Genomic DNA, 15,205 nt, shown 5'->3' on the forward strand with positions numbered 1-15,205 from the left:
CTGGGCGATAATATAGTTAAATGATGCTGCAGTTGCAGTTGCAGTTTAAACAATCACAGTTGACATTTGCTATAATATATTATATGTGGATTATACTGTAGGTATGCAGGCAGGGATGTACTGTTTTCCAACATTTAATATCTCATTAGGCAATAAAATAGTTTTTCAAATATTCTTTTTTGACCATATAATCAAACAACATATTTACTACATAGTACATACAGTACCTCTCAACATGAGTGTACTGTATTAGGCTTTTTGGTGATGTGTCACACTGACGCAGTGAAGTGATGGATATACATGACACTGTTAAAAATGTTGATAATATCACCCACCCTTAAACACTATAACTTCTGAGTTAATTGAAAGTAGTTGTGGCATAATATATAACATTGTACATGGCTCATATTTAGTCGCCTATAAAATATTTAGTCGCCTAATGTGCAAGTCAAAAGCAAATATGGCAAGGAACAAAAATACTGCATGTAATGTTTGAAAAAAAAAACAAAAAAAAAAAAACCTTGGGAGAAATAGTAGGGTGCCATATTTGTCAATAATTAAGTAGTTACTACATTGATTGAACTGTCATAGGAGTTTTTTTTAGGTCCAATTGGAGTAGTGTCCAAATAAATGTATGTACAGGTACGTTTTTTGCAAAATGTAGGCAGAGGCACATTTTTTTCAATGAGCATAGGTTGAAAACACACACTATCAGCTAACAGCGGCCTGTTTGCTTTGTTTTACTTTTGTTAATACTGCATAGTTATGCTACTGCTAGCTCGAACAGCTTGCCAATTTTCTTTAGAGCCCTGCTGTGTAGCTGCTTGTTTATTCAAGAGGATTATGTGCAATTTTGGAATGAAATTATATTTATTCATCTGTGTGTGATATTGTGTGATAGTGCTAGCCAGGCATAGTGCTCATGTAAGTGTATGTTTGGTGCGCAGTACCCATTAGATAGATGCAAAGGCCAGGTTATTAATGCTCATCCCACGATGATTTCAGTCTCCTGCAGCTTTATTTCCCTTCACTGGCTAAATAAATGCTAAAGCTAAAATCTCTCAATAACACTAGTGCAGTTGTAGCAGTGTCTGCTAACAGGCAACTGTGTTCAATTAGCCTCTTGCAATGGTTTTTCTTATGGAAGCTAATGACATGCAAAGCTGCTCTCTTAAAAAGTTTCCCCCTGATTAGGGAATGCACAGCAAATGCTTCTTTAATTAGTTTTTGTGGCAGCAATCAATGCTCTCTCCAGTGGTCGAGAAGCTAAAGCAAGTGTGCTTGTCTCAGGTTGGCGTTCCCTGATGCATATTTTCAATTGTTTTTATTACTCTGCTCGCGTGTAGTGAGGGGTTAGCATCTTCCGCTAGAACCAATTACTCATGAACGCTGCGGTTAACAGAGGCAATCATTAAAACATAACCTTCTGCATACCAACATGTTTATACATTACAGGCTGTTTTCAAACGATGCATCCAAATGTACTACTTTTGTGTGTGTGTGTGGCATTTCTGAAATAAAACAGAAACCAGACCCTATACCCTCTTTTGGGAGATCAATATATACTGTCTTCTGAAAGGAACCAAGATAAAAGCCAGCACTGGCCAAGATTTCCTCGGGCCAGCATAGCAAATGTGGAAGGATCTGAATGCCCCCAAAGCAAACTCGCTTTCAGGACAGCAGTTTGCGTGACAAAGGTCAAAGCCATCTCATTAGAATAACAGTTTGTGCTGTGGGGCAGGATAGGAACTTAAAAAATGCATTTTTAATAATGAGATACATGCAATCCCATTGGAGATACTTTTATCTTTAACTCTGCTGATTAGAGAACCAGAACACCGACCAGGGTGTGGAAAAAGAAGGCGAAAGTGCCCACGGTCACAGTGAACTTAGAGGAGGTTACAAAAGATTAGCACATGCATTGCACACACTAGTTTTTTTTTTTTTAAAGACGTTAGAGCTATAATTATTTATAAAGGACATCATGTACTGAATCAGATTGAAAATTGATCTCTGTAGTTTGACATTTCTTCAACTTTCTAAATGTTGTTCAACTATTTGTCAAATTAAACTTGGCATGAAAATAATGCAAAAATATAGTGTGCATGGATAAATCATTTATAATGAACACTGCAACATTAAATTGAAAGAAAATAAGAACTGTCAATTTTGATTTCATGGTGGCTTTAAAACTGTTTTTGAAATTCATCATTAATTTTACTATGTACAGTTTTTACTAGTATACCCTTATCTGAGACTTTATTCTTAAATCATGGTTATACAATTAGAAATTATTAGGTGATTAAAAATGTGGTAATCTAAACAAATTGTGAAATAAATGAACAATTTCAATGTTTATTGTGTGAAAATGACTTCAATCTCTCTTAAAAAAAAAAAAAAGTCCTACAGTTTTTACAGTAATTTTCATCACACCAAACAAAGCAGCCTATAATAAAGTTTACAGAAAATATGTACTGAAATAAAAAGTAATAAGGATGCAAAAAAAGCTAGCTATGAAATTAGCAAGACAAAAATTTCCATCATTTCCTCCACAGAATGCTATTAAATATAAAACATTATTTGAGATGATAGAATAAATCAATAATTATAAAGACTGCAACAATCAAACATAAGAAAATAAGATTTGTCATTTTTGTTTTTCATGGTCCCTTTAAAACTGTCTTGGAAACGTTTTATAATGCATCAATAATTTATGTAAAATAATTGACATAATATATATTTTTTTAATTATGTACTATGTAAAGATTTGACTATTTTACCCTTATCTAAGATTTTAAATAAGCAAATACTGAAGAGTCTAGGATTGGATCATTATTAAAGCGATTAATATGTCTCTGGCATGTTGCATGTTTGGCAACAGATGTAGTGCGTACCATTTAATTTCTCAAACAACCATGTTGGAAGATGTATCCAAATCCACATTCCAGGATGTATGCCAATATTCATCAGGCTCAAATTGCAAATATATGTGGTCCTCAAATCTAAGAGCTTTTTCCAGCGGTGCACTATTCTAGTGATAACAGAACTCAAACTGTTTCACCGTTTGTATTACTTTGCTTCCAGTATTTCAGTATATATATATATATATATATATATATATATATATATATATATATATATATATATATATATATATATATATATATATATATATATATATATATATATATATATATATATATATTCAGATGCAAAAGCCTCTAAGTGCCATTTTAAAATGAGCATTTTTATCAGGCTCCTAAATTCCCTTTATGTTCAGTTATTTCACATTAATTGCATAAAAAAGTTACTGAACCTAAACATAGGAGCCTGATAAAAATGCTGATTTTATATGAAAATTTCAGATGGCACTTAGAGGCTGTTGCATCTGAACTCTTCATATATATATATATATATATATATATATATATATATATATATATATATATATATATATATATGTATATATGTATGTATGTATGTATGTATGTATATATATGAAGAGTTCAGATGCAACAGCATCTTTGTCACCATCATTTCCTCCATAGAATGCTATTAAAAATAAAACATAATTTGAGATGTGATGGTAATGTTTGAGACTTAAAACTGAATGTAATACGTGCATGTATGAATATGTAACAATGGACTTTGCTAAACCAAAGGTCCATTAGCATTTACAGATGAAGAAACACCACATAAAGATATGGCAAAAATTATAAGAGTAGTACGCAGTTTTGATTACCAGGAGTGTTTGTTGTCTGTAAGTGGGTGCTTTGGAAGGTCAAGTGCTCTGGCTGCGTGCATCATGAAAACAATTGGAAAAAATTATTTGCAATATAATTATAGTGTTATGGATATAATTAACTGAGAACTGAATTAAGATTTCTTAGAGGAACCCAAGAGTTAGCTGAAAAACACTCTGTAATTAGCTCTGTAATTTTTACCAAGGCTGTGTAAGAATTAAACCTACGTCTGCGAAACTCTATATTTACATGACCTCCTCAGGGAAAACTAGTCCCGTCCAAATACGGCTTATGTGTGATAAACACTTCCAGACCACGGTTGTGTGCCTTGAGCACTTTAGATGCACAAACTCACATTAGCATATATCGACATTCACTTAGTCCCTCAAATAACTCATCAGGATATCAAGCAAATGAGTCTGAAACTTTTCTCCCCACTGTGAAATTTGTGAGGTGCATCAGATGGTACCAGAATGGACGTGAATCCTGGACTGGACCCAGATGGCTGCTGGGTCAGGGAGGATACTCTCCAGATGGTCTGCTAAGACAGCACACACACGCTGCAAACTGCAAATATATGATGAACAAAACAAGTAACAGTGGCTAATTTTCAGGAATTAGGACATTTTAGAAGTATCAAACATCAGGCAATTAGACAGGAGCGAGTTTGAGTAGCATATTGTGACGTTAATGCACAGACGCACCATTAAACCTGTCATCCGTGTCTAGCTCCCAGGCTCCTGTTGTGCTCCTCAGACATACTGTCTCTCAGCAGGAGATCCTCTGCTGTATTCTCCCCACAGCCAGATCTCCCATAATCACACTCTGAGCTCCAACCATCAATACTCTGGCAAATGGTGTTTCACATTACCACGAAACAATACATCAGCTTATGTAATGATCTAGATTAGTGTCAAAATGGTGATTCAAACCTAGCAGTTACTAAACTGTATACGGATCAGAGTGGGAAGCTATAGCTTTCGTCCAAAACACAGACAACTGTCTTCTAAGATAGCATCCCAACAGACACTTAACCTCATAAGTGACCAATTTGGAGTATTTCCTCTAGACTACCTTTCAAAAGTTTGGGGCCAGAAAGATTATTTTGGGACATTTTTTGGAAGTATTAATAATACATTAATACTATTATTCAGCAAGGACACATTAGACTGATCAAAAGTGACAGTAAAGACTTTTATTTCCTTTGATCTTTCTACTCATCAAAGAAATGTTTCTTGAGCAGCAGAATCAGCACATTAGAATGATTTCTGAAGGATCATGTGACACTGAAGACTCGAGTAATGGCTGCTGAAAATTCTGCTTTGCATCACAAGAATAAAATTGCATGTTGTAATATATTGAAATAGAAAACAGTTCTTTTCAAATGTAATAATTCACATTTGTCTAGTATTTTTGATCAAATAAATACAACATTGTTCAGCACAAGACTTATTTAAAAAACAAACAAAAATCTAGCCAACCCCAATTTTTTGAATGATAGTATAGACAGCAACGTTGCGGTTGGGAGAGATACTTTTAAAATGTATCATGATTATATATATAATTATACTTCAGAACAAAAAATTTAATTTGTACCATTTAAGTAATGAAAAAACGAATATATATATATAAAATATAACAAAAGCCGATCAGCCAATCAGAGAGTATGTTGACGCAGGCTCTGTGCAAGCACACTGCTGTCTCGCAAATGCAAGAAAATTGGGTAAGTGCGTAATCTACAACAATTTAATCATTCAAAACAAATTCTTGGTGACTGATACAATATTTGTCATAGAACACTTGTTTGACAATAGAGTTCACAGTTTGAACATTTTTTAAATTATTATTAAGATCTAAGGTAAATTAATTGCCGTTTTCATTATGGATCACACAATACCATTTAAAAAATAGAATCCCATGTCGTGGCTGTTTAAGACACAGTGCAAGCATTTCTTGCATGAACATTCTTTATTTTCCACTCTTGTGAAAATACCCAAAGCTCCGGTAAGAGACTAGACAAACCATATGTTGTCACTATCTTATTCTGATTGAATATTCTTAAATCTTATTCAGATTTATAGTTCAACTGTTAAATGTGGTTTTAAATGTTTTCTGTTAAACTGTATTAATAGAAATACACAATAATTCCAGTAGGCCCACCCATTTGTTTAAAAGCCCACCCAAACGGCTCTAATTTTGTATTGGTGTTGGTGATGTGTGAACTTTTGAGAGTGACTGTTGGCACGGCAGTGGAATTCAAGCGAGTGATGCTAAACGTAGCGGTGCAGAGAAGTGAAGGCATGCTCCGTAATGCATGGTCCACCAGCTGCCCTCTGGGATTTGCCGCAAGATGGAATCCAACTTCATTGTCTTCTAACTCAAATCCCAGTTTTCCCACAATCAAGAGGAGAGAAAACCCCCAGGGGCAACGAGAGAACAGAGATGGATAGTATGAATTAAACGGAAAAGAGAAGGGAGCGAAGATAGACACTGAAACATGGAGAAAGCATATTCTATTAGCCAGCGCTAATTAAAAGAGTTATTAGATAGTTGCACTAGTCTGTATTGAAGTATTAAATAATCAATGTCGTGACGTGTAGCTGGCTTGCTTCCTTTTTTTTTTTTTTTGCTATTTTCTGTCTTTCATCGTCTGTGACAAGCTGCAGGGTGGGACTGAATGTGTCCATGTCTAGAGAGTGTTTCAGTCCTGAAACTGTTGATGTAGCAAGCAGCTTTTATGGAAGACAGGGTGAAATGAAAGCATAAATGCACAAAGGCACACAAATCCAGACTGTTATAGTGAATGTAATGTAATGTTGGAGCATTAAGACCCTCCTCCCCTGTATCTCAGTGGAATAACACTATAGATAACAAGACTAGAGGCTATACTCTAATAGAGAAGGAGAGAGACACACAGATATTATAGCCAGGATTTACTGGGCGCCATTGTACCTTGAAATGAGGGATGAAGAAAAAAAAAAAAAAATGGTGCATGGGACTTTCATAAAGCCATGCATTTTAATTTACTGTAAAGGCATTTAGCAGTTCAAAAAAGATATTTAGATTCTCTTTTTGGTTTTACATAAATGGGAATTGCTGTATTTCCAAATGAAAATAATAATAATAATAATAATTTTGGATGGTTGGCTTTACATAACAATGGAGCTGTGAGTCAACAGGACCTAACAGGAACATGCTACCTAGCAAAACCTTGACCTCTTGTTTTAGCCATTAACTATTGACAGAAGCCATTGACTTTCATAGTATGAAAAAAAAAATCTGATTACCAGCATCAAAATATCTTTATTTGTGTTTAACAGTAGAGTGTTTAACTCATTTAGGTTGGGAAGAAGTGGAGGGTGAGTAAATGATGACAGAAATGTTATTTTTGGGTGAACTATGCCTTTAAGTGATGTCACAGAAAAGGAAGTATATTTTGGGGCCACTTATCAATACTGTGCTGCTTAATATTTCTGGGTGGAATTTCTTTTTTCAAGATTTTCGAAAGAACAGCATCAATCTGAATAAATCTTTTGCAACATTATAAATGATAAACAATCTAAACATTATATAGTGTAGTGTAATGTAGTGTAGAACAGTAGTGTGTCAAAATATTATGAAATATTTGAAATATTTTCCTTACATACACTGATAAACTTCACAATTAAACCAAGAATATACATTAAGAAAGCAAACATGTTAACATACTCTGTGCAAAGAGGGACAACAGAGTAGGACAGAGAAGAGGAAAACAAGAGAAAAAGACGTGCCATAGGTAATGAAAAGAGACCATCTCTTAGCTAAAGAGGAGAAATGAGAGGAAAAGGCACTAGACTTGGGAATTAATGCACATTTGGTACCTCTGGCTGAATTATTCAAACAAGCATTTCAAAATGTGTAGAACCACAGACATGCTCTCCAAAACAGTGTTTTCACCTCAGCTGGAATAATAACATCTTGGAATCTATCTTGTCCAAAAGCAGAATCTGGCTCTAGAGGCGTTAAGCAGTATTCATGCTTTTGTACCGTGGTATATCCCTTCATAACAGCCCTTTATTCTCCAGGAGTTTTCACAGACACAAGGCCTTTATTTCCGTTTGCTAGTTTGATGTAGGTCTGCTTTCTATCCTTTCACTTGCTTTGGGTCTGCTTAATGTAATACTCCCATTGCTGGATTATATCATTAAACCACATTTCCCGACCCAGCAGTTTGTAACATGCTCACACCATAAAATTATTCAGCTGTTCACCCACACATTTATATGCGTGATGTGGTTACGGAGAGTAACATTTTACTTCTCACTGCTCAGAAGTTGCTCTTTAATAATGAAGCTCAGTAGACTTTATGCAGTTTTCAGTTATTTAGATGCTTCTCTGAAAACCCCTTATGAGGATTAAAAATAAACACAAACGAGACAATTCTGACATACAATATGAGTATGAAGACGTTAATGTGAAGGACCGGTTATGGCCAAATAAAAGCTCTTCCAAAAATTTGAGGAGAAACATTTGAGTCCTTTTATGGAAACCTCATTTTTTAATTGCAGAATTCAATCCCGCAAAATCAGAGCACTGTTTGAGATCACAGATTGTGAAGTTATAACAATTCACAAGTAATCAACATGACTTCAGTCCATCAGTTAATGTCTTGTGTAGTCAAACGCTGAAAGTGAAGCATGTTTGTAAGAAAATTAATCAAGGCATTTAAAATGTAAACCGTTTGGTCCATAATCCATAATAATGCTTCCTCCAGTTAAAAAAATAAAGAAATAAATAATCCTGTTGTCTTCTAACATCCAAATCTATTTACATATTTGTTATATACATAACTGTTTCGGTGGTTAATCAGTGCAAATTTCACTGGAGAAAGCAATATCATGTATAGACGACTCATATTTTAGCCAGAAGCGATGGTTTGACATTAAAAACGTGTTACAAACCCAGGTTGTCTCTGCAAAAGATTGATTGATGGACTGGATTTGTGTTGATTACTTGAAGATTATTGTGATGTTTCTATCCGCTGTTTGGACTCTCATTCTGACAGCACCCATTCACTGCAGAGGATCAATTGGTGAGCAAGTGATGTAATGCTTAATTTCACAAAATTTCCCCAAATCTGTTCCTAAGAAACAAAGTCATCTACGTCTTTGAGTAAGAACATTTTCAGCAAATCTTCATTGTTGTATGAACTAAAAAGAAGAAGAAGAAGAAAAAAAAACATTAGCAGTTTTCCTGCAGTGTCCACAAGCATGTGGTTTAAGATGTTCTGATGAAAGGCTGGTTTCAAGGAGCACCTAAACCACCTGAAAACAGGCAGTATGATATTTCATCAGAGGACATTTGTCTTAAGCAGCCTGCTTTGTGACACAGGATTGCCAAGTGCTCTGATTTACTTGGGATTTCAGCAGACCACATCCAAAATGGGAGTGAATGCATTATGCGAATGACTCTCTCTTCCCCAGAGCTGTGGACAGACCCTGTCAGTACAATGATATAGTTGGCCCGATCTCCCTCTTATGTCCTCTCACATCAGTACAGACAGGGAGGGAGAAGCTCTTGTTGACTCTTCAGGCCATTTCTGTGGCCAACATGCCAAAGTAACATCCTGCATCATTCCCTTCGTCATGTGATCTTGAATGTCCGGGCATGTCCGAAGAATTTGCAAAATGAAGGGTATATTATGATTTCTAGTACATTAGGAATCTACACATCAATCATAGACCGGATGTCAATCTTCAATCAATCGTTCGATTCAGTCCGATTCATTTATGTAGCAGCTATAGGAACACTAATTCCCACTCACCAAACATGTTACCCTCCTATACTATAATTACAGGAATAATTTAACTACTAATGACATTTCTGTAATTTATTCACAGGAAATATCCAATAGAGAGGCCTTTCAAACTCATATTGCTTTCTTTCTTCGTTCCTTGAATGAACACAAGGAGCATTTTCGAAGAATGCACGGGATGCTAATACACACTGTAAAAAACTATTTTTCAAAGTCATAAATAAAAGCGATTTCTGGAATATGTTTTACATGAAAATGCTATTAAAAGTTTTTCTACTTAACATTTAATGAGATGTGATACTTGCCATCCCTTTATAATTGTTTGTGAAATTTAAGCAATTTCTAAGTGAAAATAGTTTCTACACCAATTTTAAATCTATCTTACACAATGTTTTTTTAATCAACATGAATGGAGACATGGTTTCAAGCTACAAAATAACAAAAAGCATAAAAATATAATCAAAGTAATCCAAATGACTATATTTGAAGTCTTCTGAAGCCATATGACGGAAAAAGAAAAGAAAAAGAGAAAACAACTATTTTATAAAGTGGTAATTTTGTATGAATTCTTAAGATGTGATTTGTATAGAAATGCATTATTTTTTAGAAAAAGGTTGTATGAAGGTATGAAGGTCCACCCCTAAACAAAACCATTATTGGGGTGTAAAGCAGATCATATGAAAACTGAGACAATAAAAATTCATGTGAATTAACCACAAGTTCACCAGAACAAAACTCAGAGTGTGCCTTGAGAGTGTGTTGGATTTGTAACCGAAAATCTTTCCTTCTTCCCTCTTGGCTCTAACAGGTTTGACATCAAAAGTCATGTTTTGTGCTCTACTAAATATTGAAATTCAGAGGTTTAGAATCACATAAGGATGAGTAAATAATAACATAACTTTGATTAACCTATTTAATTTTGCCTTTCACAATGAATCATAAACAAATGTTTATTAATGTATTATAGCATAAAGGGAAAAAAACCATGCACATGCAAACTCTTACACATACACTCTTACTACACTGTGGAGGAGAGAGTTTGACCCTGACAGCAATGGCAAAGCAGGAATGTAAAAGGCAAAGAAACAGAGAGAGAGAGAGTGAAATGGGGGATGAGAGGTGTTCTCCCTGTATCAGTTGATCAATGTCATCTCCATCCTCCAGCCTGCACTAAGTCCTATTTATAGAGACTCAAACTCAAACTCCCCTTCACACGCTCTTTCTCTTACATACACATGCAGGCCTCCCTTTCCCTTTACTGGTCCTTTTGTATACAATTTACAGTTGTGCTCATAAATTTACATTTGCCTTGCAGAATCCCCTTGTAAGATGATTAACCTAGAAATAGGAAATAACATAAAACAGTGTCCCTGCACTGCTTTTCAGCAACACAGCAAAATAAATCATAGCCTATTTACCTGTGTTGTAAATGGGAGTTAACAGTCTGTATTCTGTGATGCAGAAGACCATGTAACAGCCAAATAAGTAGTGTGCTTCCGGGGCATGGCCCTACATTTTTTTGTTTTTTTAGTCAGGTAATTTTTGTCAATCAAAATTATTTATTGCTGTACCTTGCTCTATAATTCAGAGGTAACAAAAAATTGCAGCTAAAATTAGTAAATCTTGCAACAAAGAATAGCCCACTCTGCTAACTTAAGAACAAATATAAAAACTATCATGACTACCGTATTTAAATAAGTTATTTTTTGGAACATACTCTAAGACATTACTTCATTATGTAAGCTATGTATTTATTTATTTTAAATAAGATATCCATTAAATTGGAAATATTTACTGTGATTCTTTACAGATTTCACAACATATATTTAACATACACGTATATACGATTTCAATATTTGATCAATGGATGACTCCATATGGATCTGCAGAGGTGTGGGCTAAGCCAAAAGACAAAAAAAATAAAAAAATAAAACAAAGATACACACAAAAAAAAGCAATACATAAAAATGAACTGCAAAGGAAGCTGCATATCAGTACAATTTTATCAGGATCATTTGTGTATCTGAATATATATATATAATGTCAAATAATTTCCTTAGAGCAGTAGTTATAATTAGATTGATGGTTTGATCCTCTTTTTTAAAACATACAAACAAAAATACTCCTATGGGTATACAAGCATATAAACAAAAATGTATATATCATCACAAATTTTAAAACTCTACCCTAGTAAATCCCTGCTTCACTGACTGCCTTTCCTTCTCTTTATTATTCAAACACACACACACACACACACACACACACACACACGTACCCCTTTGGCGTAACAAAGGATCAAGTGTTCCACTGGACTGGCCAGACCATTACTGACAAAACCGAGCAAAAAAATAATTAAACAAAGGACAGACAAAGAGGGGGAAGGAACATGGCATATAAAAAGGAAATAGGAAAAGAACTCTAAATATAAAATGCAGGAAGGATTTTTATATGTGTGTATATATTGTAAGTAGAGAGTGTGGAATGAAGGAGATAGCAGCACAGAGAAAAGCTTATTCCCCATCCTTCATGTGACCTTAAGCAACAAGACTTCCACTTTTTTAGATCTCTCATTCTCTCAGTCACACACAATGGGACGTGGGGAGGCCAGGCTTTGATGTTGGCACAATAATCTTAGTCCCCGGAGTACGTTAGATAGAGAAGGTGGAGCAAAGGATAGCCCTAAAGGGAATATAGAAATACAGTTGGTGTGTGTGGACTGTAGACTGACTCAAATGATGGAGGCAGGCACGCACAGACCCAGATAATGACCCAGCTGCCAGTAATCACTTCTAAGGTCAAGGTATGCAACGGCATTTCCTTTTCTATTTAATGGAGCCCATTTAGCATGCATATATACAATTATCTCATACCAAACCCTAGTGAGCTGCCTGCGTAGGCAGCATTTTAGGGCATCTCAGACACAAAGGCTGTTCTGAAATGTCGACTAGTTAATTAAGGTACCTAATTTTATCCAAAGGCAGCAGCAGGTGATCCCATAATGCACTGTGTCAAGCTCAGCAAATGATAATTTCAAAATGGTGGATAAGGCAAGATAAACATTTTTTAATAGATTACTATTTTATTAAATACTGAAAAATATTGATAATAAATTGTTCTATGTAGCAAAAAAATTATTTTACAATGGTATTTATTTTGCTATGTTTATCAGTGTTAGCAGTTTGGTACTTCAGTTTTTGTATCTTGTTCTTAGGTGATAATTTAAAGCAGTTGTAGTAAAAATGTATTTCATTTATATTTTAGTTATAGAAACTGAATTATTTACTGTTTTAACCACTTTTTTTGGGTGCCTAAATTTCTATGCATCACTAATTTTTATGCTTATTAAGATTATAAGCTATAATTTATTAAGAAAGCTTTTCGCTTAGCAACATACTGTACTAACATACTAACCCTATTTAAACCAATTGGGAGTCGAGTCTCCCATGCGGAGCGCTATTTGTGATTTGCTTGTCTAAATCGGTCACTAGTGAGATCCCATGATGCTTAGGTTCCTGTCTTGGAAGCCAACTGACTATCTAGGGACTTGCTAGGTTTCGGAACAGAGCTAAAGCACTAATAAAGCAAAGAAAACCAACAAATCATCATCTCCAAAATTAGACTTTTATTGGTCATTTGGGCTGCAATGGGTCATAATATCAACAAGTAACTGCAACCAGAGCCGACAGAACTCTGGACAGCCATCGTTCATTAAAAAGCTGTTAATCATCTTATGGCTGAGCCTCATGAGTGTACTGGCCTTGTACTTCCATCCTGCTCTTTTAATTGGCCCTCTCTGACGGCATCCAGTGATACACACGCACGCACACACGGTTCTTTAACGGGCAGAGACGGTTATGATGAGGGCTTCGGTCCATCTTTTCAGTTTAGTTCAAACATGAAGATCCCGAAGGATCATGCATTTAGGAGTTTGGCCTTGAACGTCAATCGACATCTTTGATCCATGAGAGTGGCCTGGGGGAGAAGACAATGGAAATGTAGAACGTAGCAGAGAAGAACAAAAGAAGCAAAAAGTCAACAAGGAATCCTTGACGCAAATGGAAGGTGATGAATTGGGCCGAAAGGGCGTAACCAAAAAGGAATGAAAGCAAGTGGGTATTTGGACCAAACTTCTCCGTCACTTAATTGCTCTAGTCTCCTTTGAGGTGGGCGTTTCTTTAATTGTGTGGAAATAAATTTCAGAAAGACTGTTTTATACGGAAAAGATAAAAACATGCAAAAATCCTTGTGTCTGTAGTCCAAATTATACATATACAAGTTCTTCACGCCCTGTTCTTTTTTGTAGACTACATCAAAAGAGGAGAAACAAAATAAAAAACTGTACACACCATTTAATTTACAGTGGAGTAAAAAATGAAAGAATACCAGGATGACTAAGGCAGATGACATTTGAAAAAACAGGATGTTTTCATTTGCAAAATCCTAAACCACTTCAAAAAAAAAAAATGCAGAGAGAGAGAAATAAATGAACAAAACAAAACGTTCTGCTACCAAATAATAATGCTCGTCTCCCATTTTGCAACCAGCTGCATAAGTTAACGTTTTGGTGAAAAAACTGTGAATTTATATATGTATATATATATAAAAAGAGGAAAACGCAACAAAAACGAGAAACTGAAATCTATTTTCTAGCATACTGTACAAAGCTGTTCTCTATCTAGACGCTCTCACTCTTCCAAAGTCTTCGTTTTGATACGTGAACGAACAGCGTGGTGGTGAGAAACGCAAACAGAAGTGTATAGAAGCATAAACGTTATAAACAGGCTCACGACAAAAACACTCCAAAACTCTGAGCCACCAAAGCCATTGAACAGAAAAACATCATCAGATCAAATCAACAAAGACCGAAAAAGAAAGTAAAAATGAAACCAAAAAATGTACAAAAAGGCACATAATATCCCAGTGCTTCTGTACTGTGAGATTCAAGTGTAACTTAGCATTCATTTAACGTTCTTTAAGCGTTCCTTCATACGTTCTGTACCGATGATCCTTCAAACTTAGGGCGAAAAAATCCTGGACTGAACCAAAACTAGGCAGACTTCCTTCATTAGACCCCCTCTGTCTACAACAGAGGGCCTTGGAGAGCCTTTGTTTTGTTGACATGGTGGTCTTCCTTCCACTGTCTAGTCTTCATTCTCTGTCTCTCTAGGGTATACTGGTTTCTTCATCGTTTTGATTCTGCACTGTCCACGTCCCACAATAAAAAAAAAAAAGTACCACACTGGTTTTTAGATGTTTTTTTTTCTTTAATTTCCCTCCTCCTCCGGTCCTTCCTTCTCTTTCTGTGGTCCTGCAGTGATGGCGTAAGCTAGTCGTCGTTGCCTCCGTACATGTCGGCAAGTTTGCGGAAGCGAGGGCCCCAGTCGTTGAGGTAGTCATAGTCCTGGTCGCCTCCGCTGCTGGAGGAGTGAAGGGAGCTGAGCGATCCAGCTGTGGAGCCGCTGCCCTCATAGTCGAACACCAGCAGGGAGTCATACGGAGGGGCCGTGGGATCCGTATCGGCCGCCTTGAGACCCTGGGGAACATGACGAGAACGGATGTGGTTTTATAATAGACACATCTCAAAAAAAGCACATCAACACTGTCTAGTAAAACCATTTCAATTACTCATTTGGTATTGCTGTTTAAGCGCAGAGGGGGATGGGATGGA

The 15,205-nt window shown here is 35.7% G+C and overlaps 1 protein-coding gene across 1 annotated transcript in view; it reads right to left on the reverse strand.

Moving 5' to 3' along the window:
* Window positions 1–13,144: 13,144 nt before the first annotated feature.
* LOC132092605 (cadherin-2) overlaps window positions 13,145–15,205 on the reverse strand; it is a 51,194-nt gene continuing 49,133 nt past the window's right edge. Inside the window, exon 16 of the mRNA XM_059498907.1 lies at window positions 13,145–15,070. Coding sequence (XP_059354890.1) covers window positions 14,864–15,070 — 207 coding nt within the window. The 3' untranslated portion in view covers window positions 13,145–14,863. The remainder of the gene's footprint in view (window positions 15,071–15,205) is intronic.

The sequence above is a fragment of the Carassius carassius genome, chromosome 18 (genome assembly GCF_963082965.1).
Source record: "Carassius carassius chromosome 18, fCarCar2.1, whole genome shotgun sequence".
Taxonomy (NCBI): domain Eukaryota; kingdom Metazoa; phylum Chordata; class Actinopteri; order Cypriniformes; family Cyprinidae; genus Carassius; species Carassius carassius.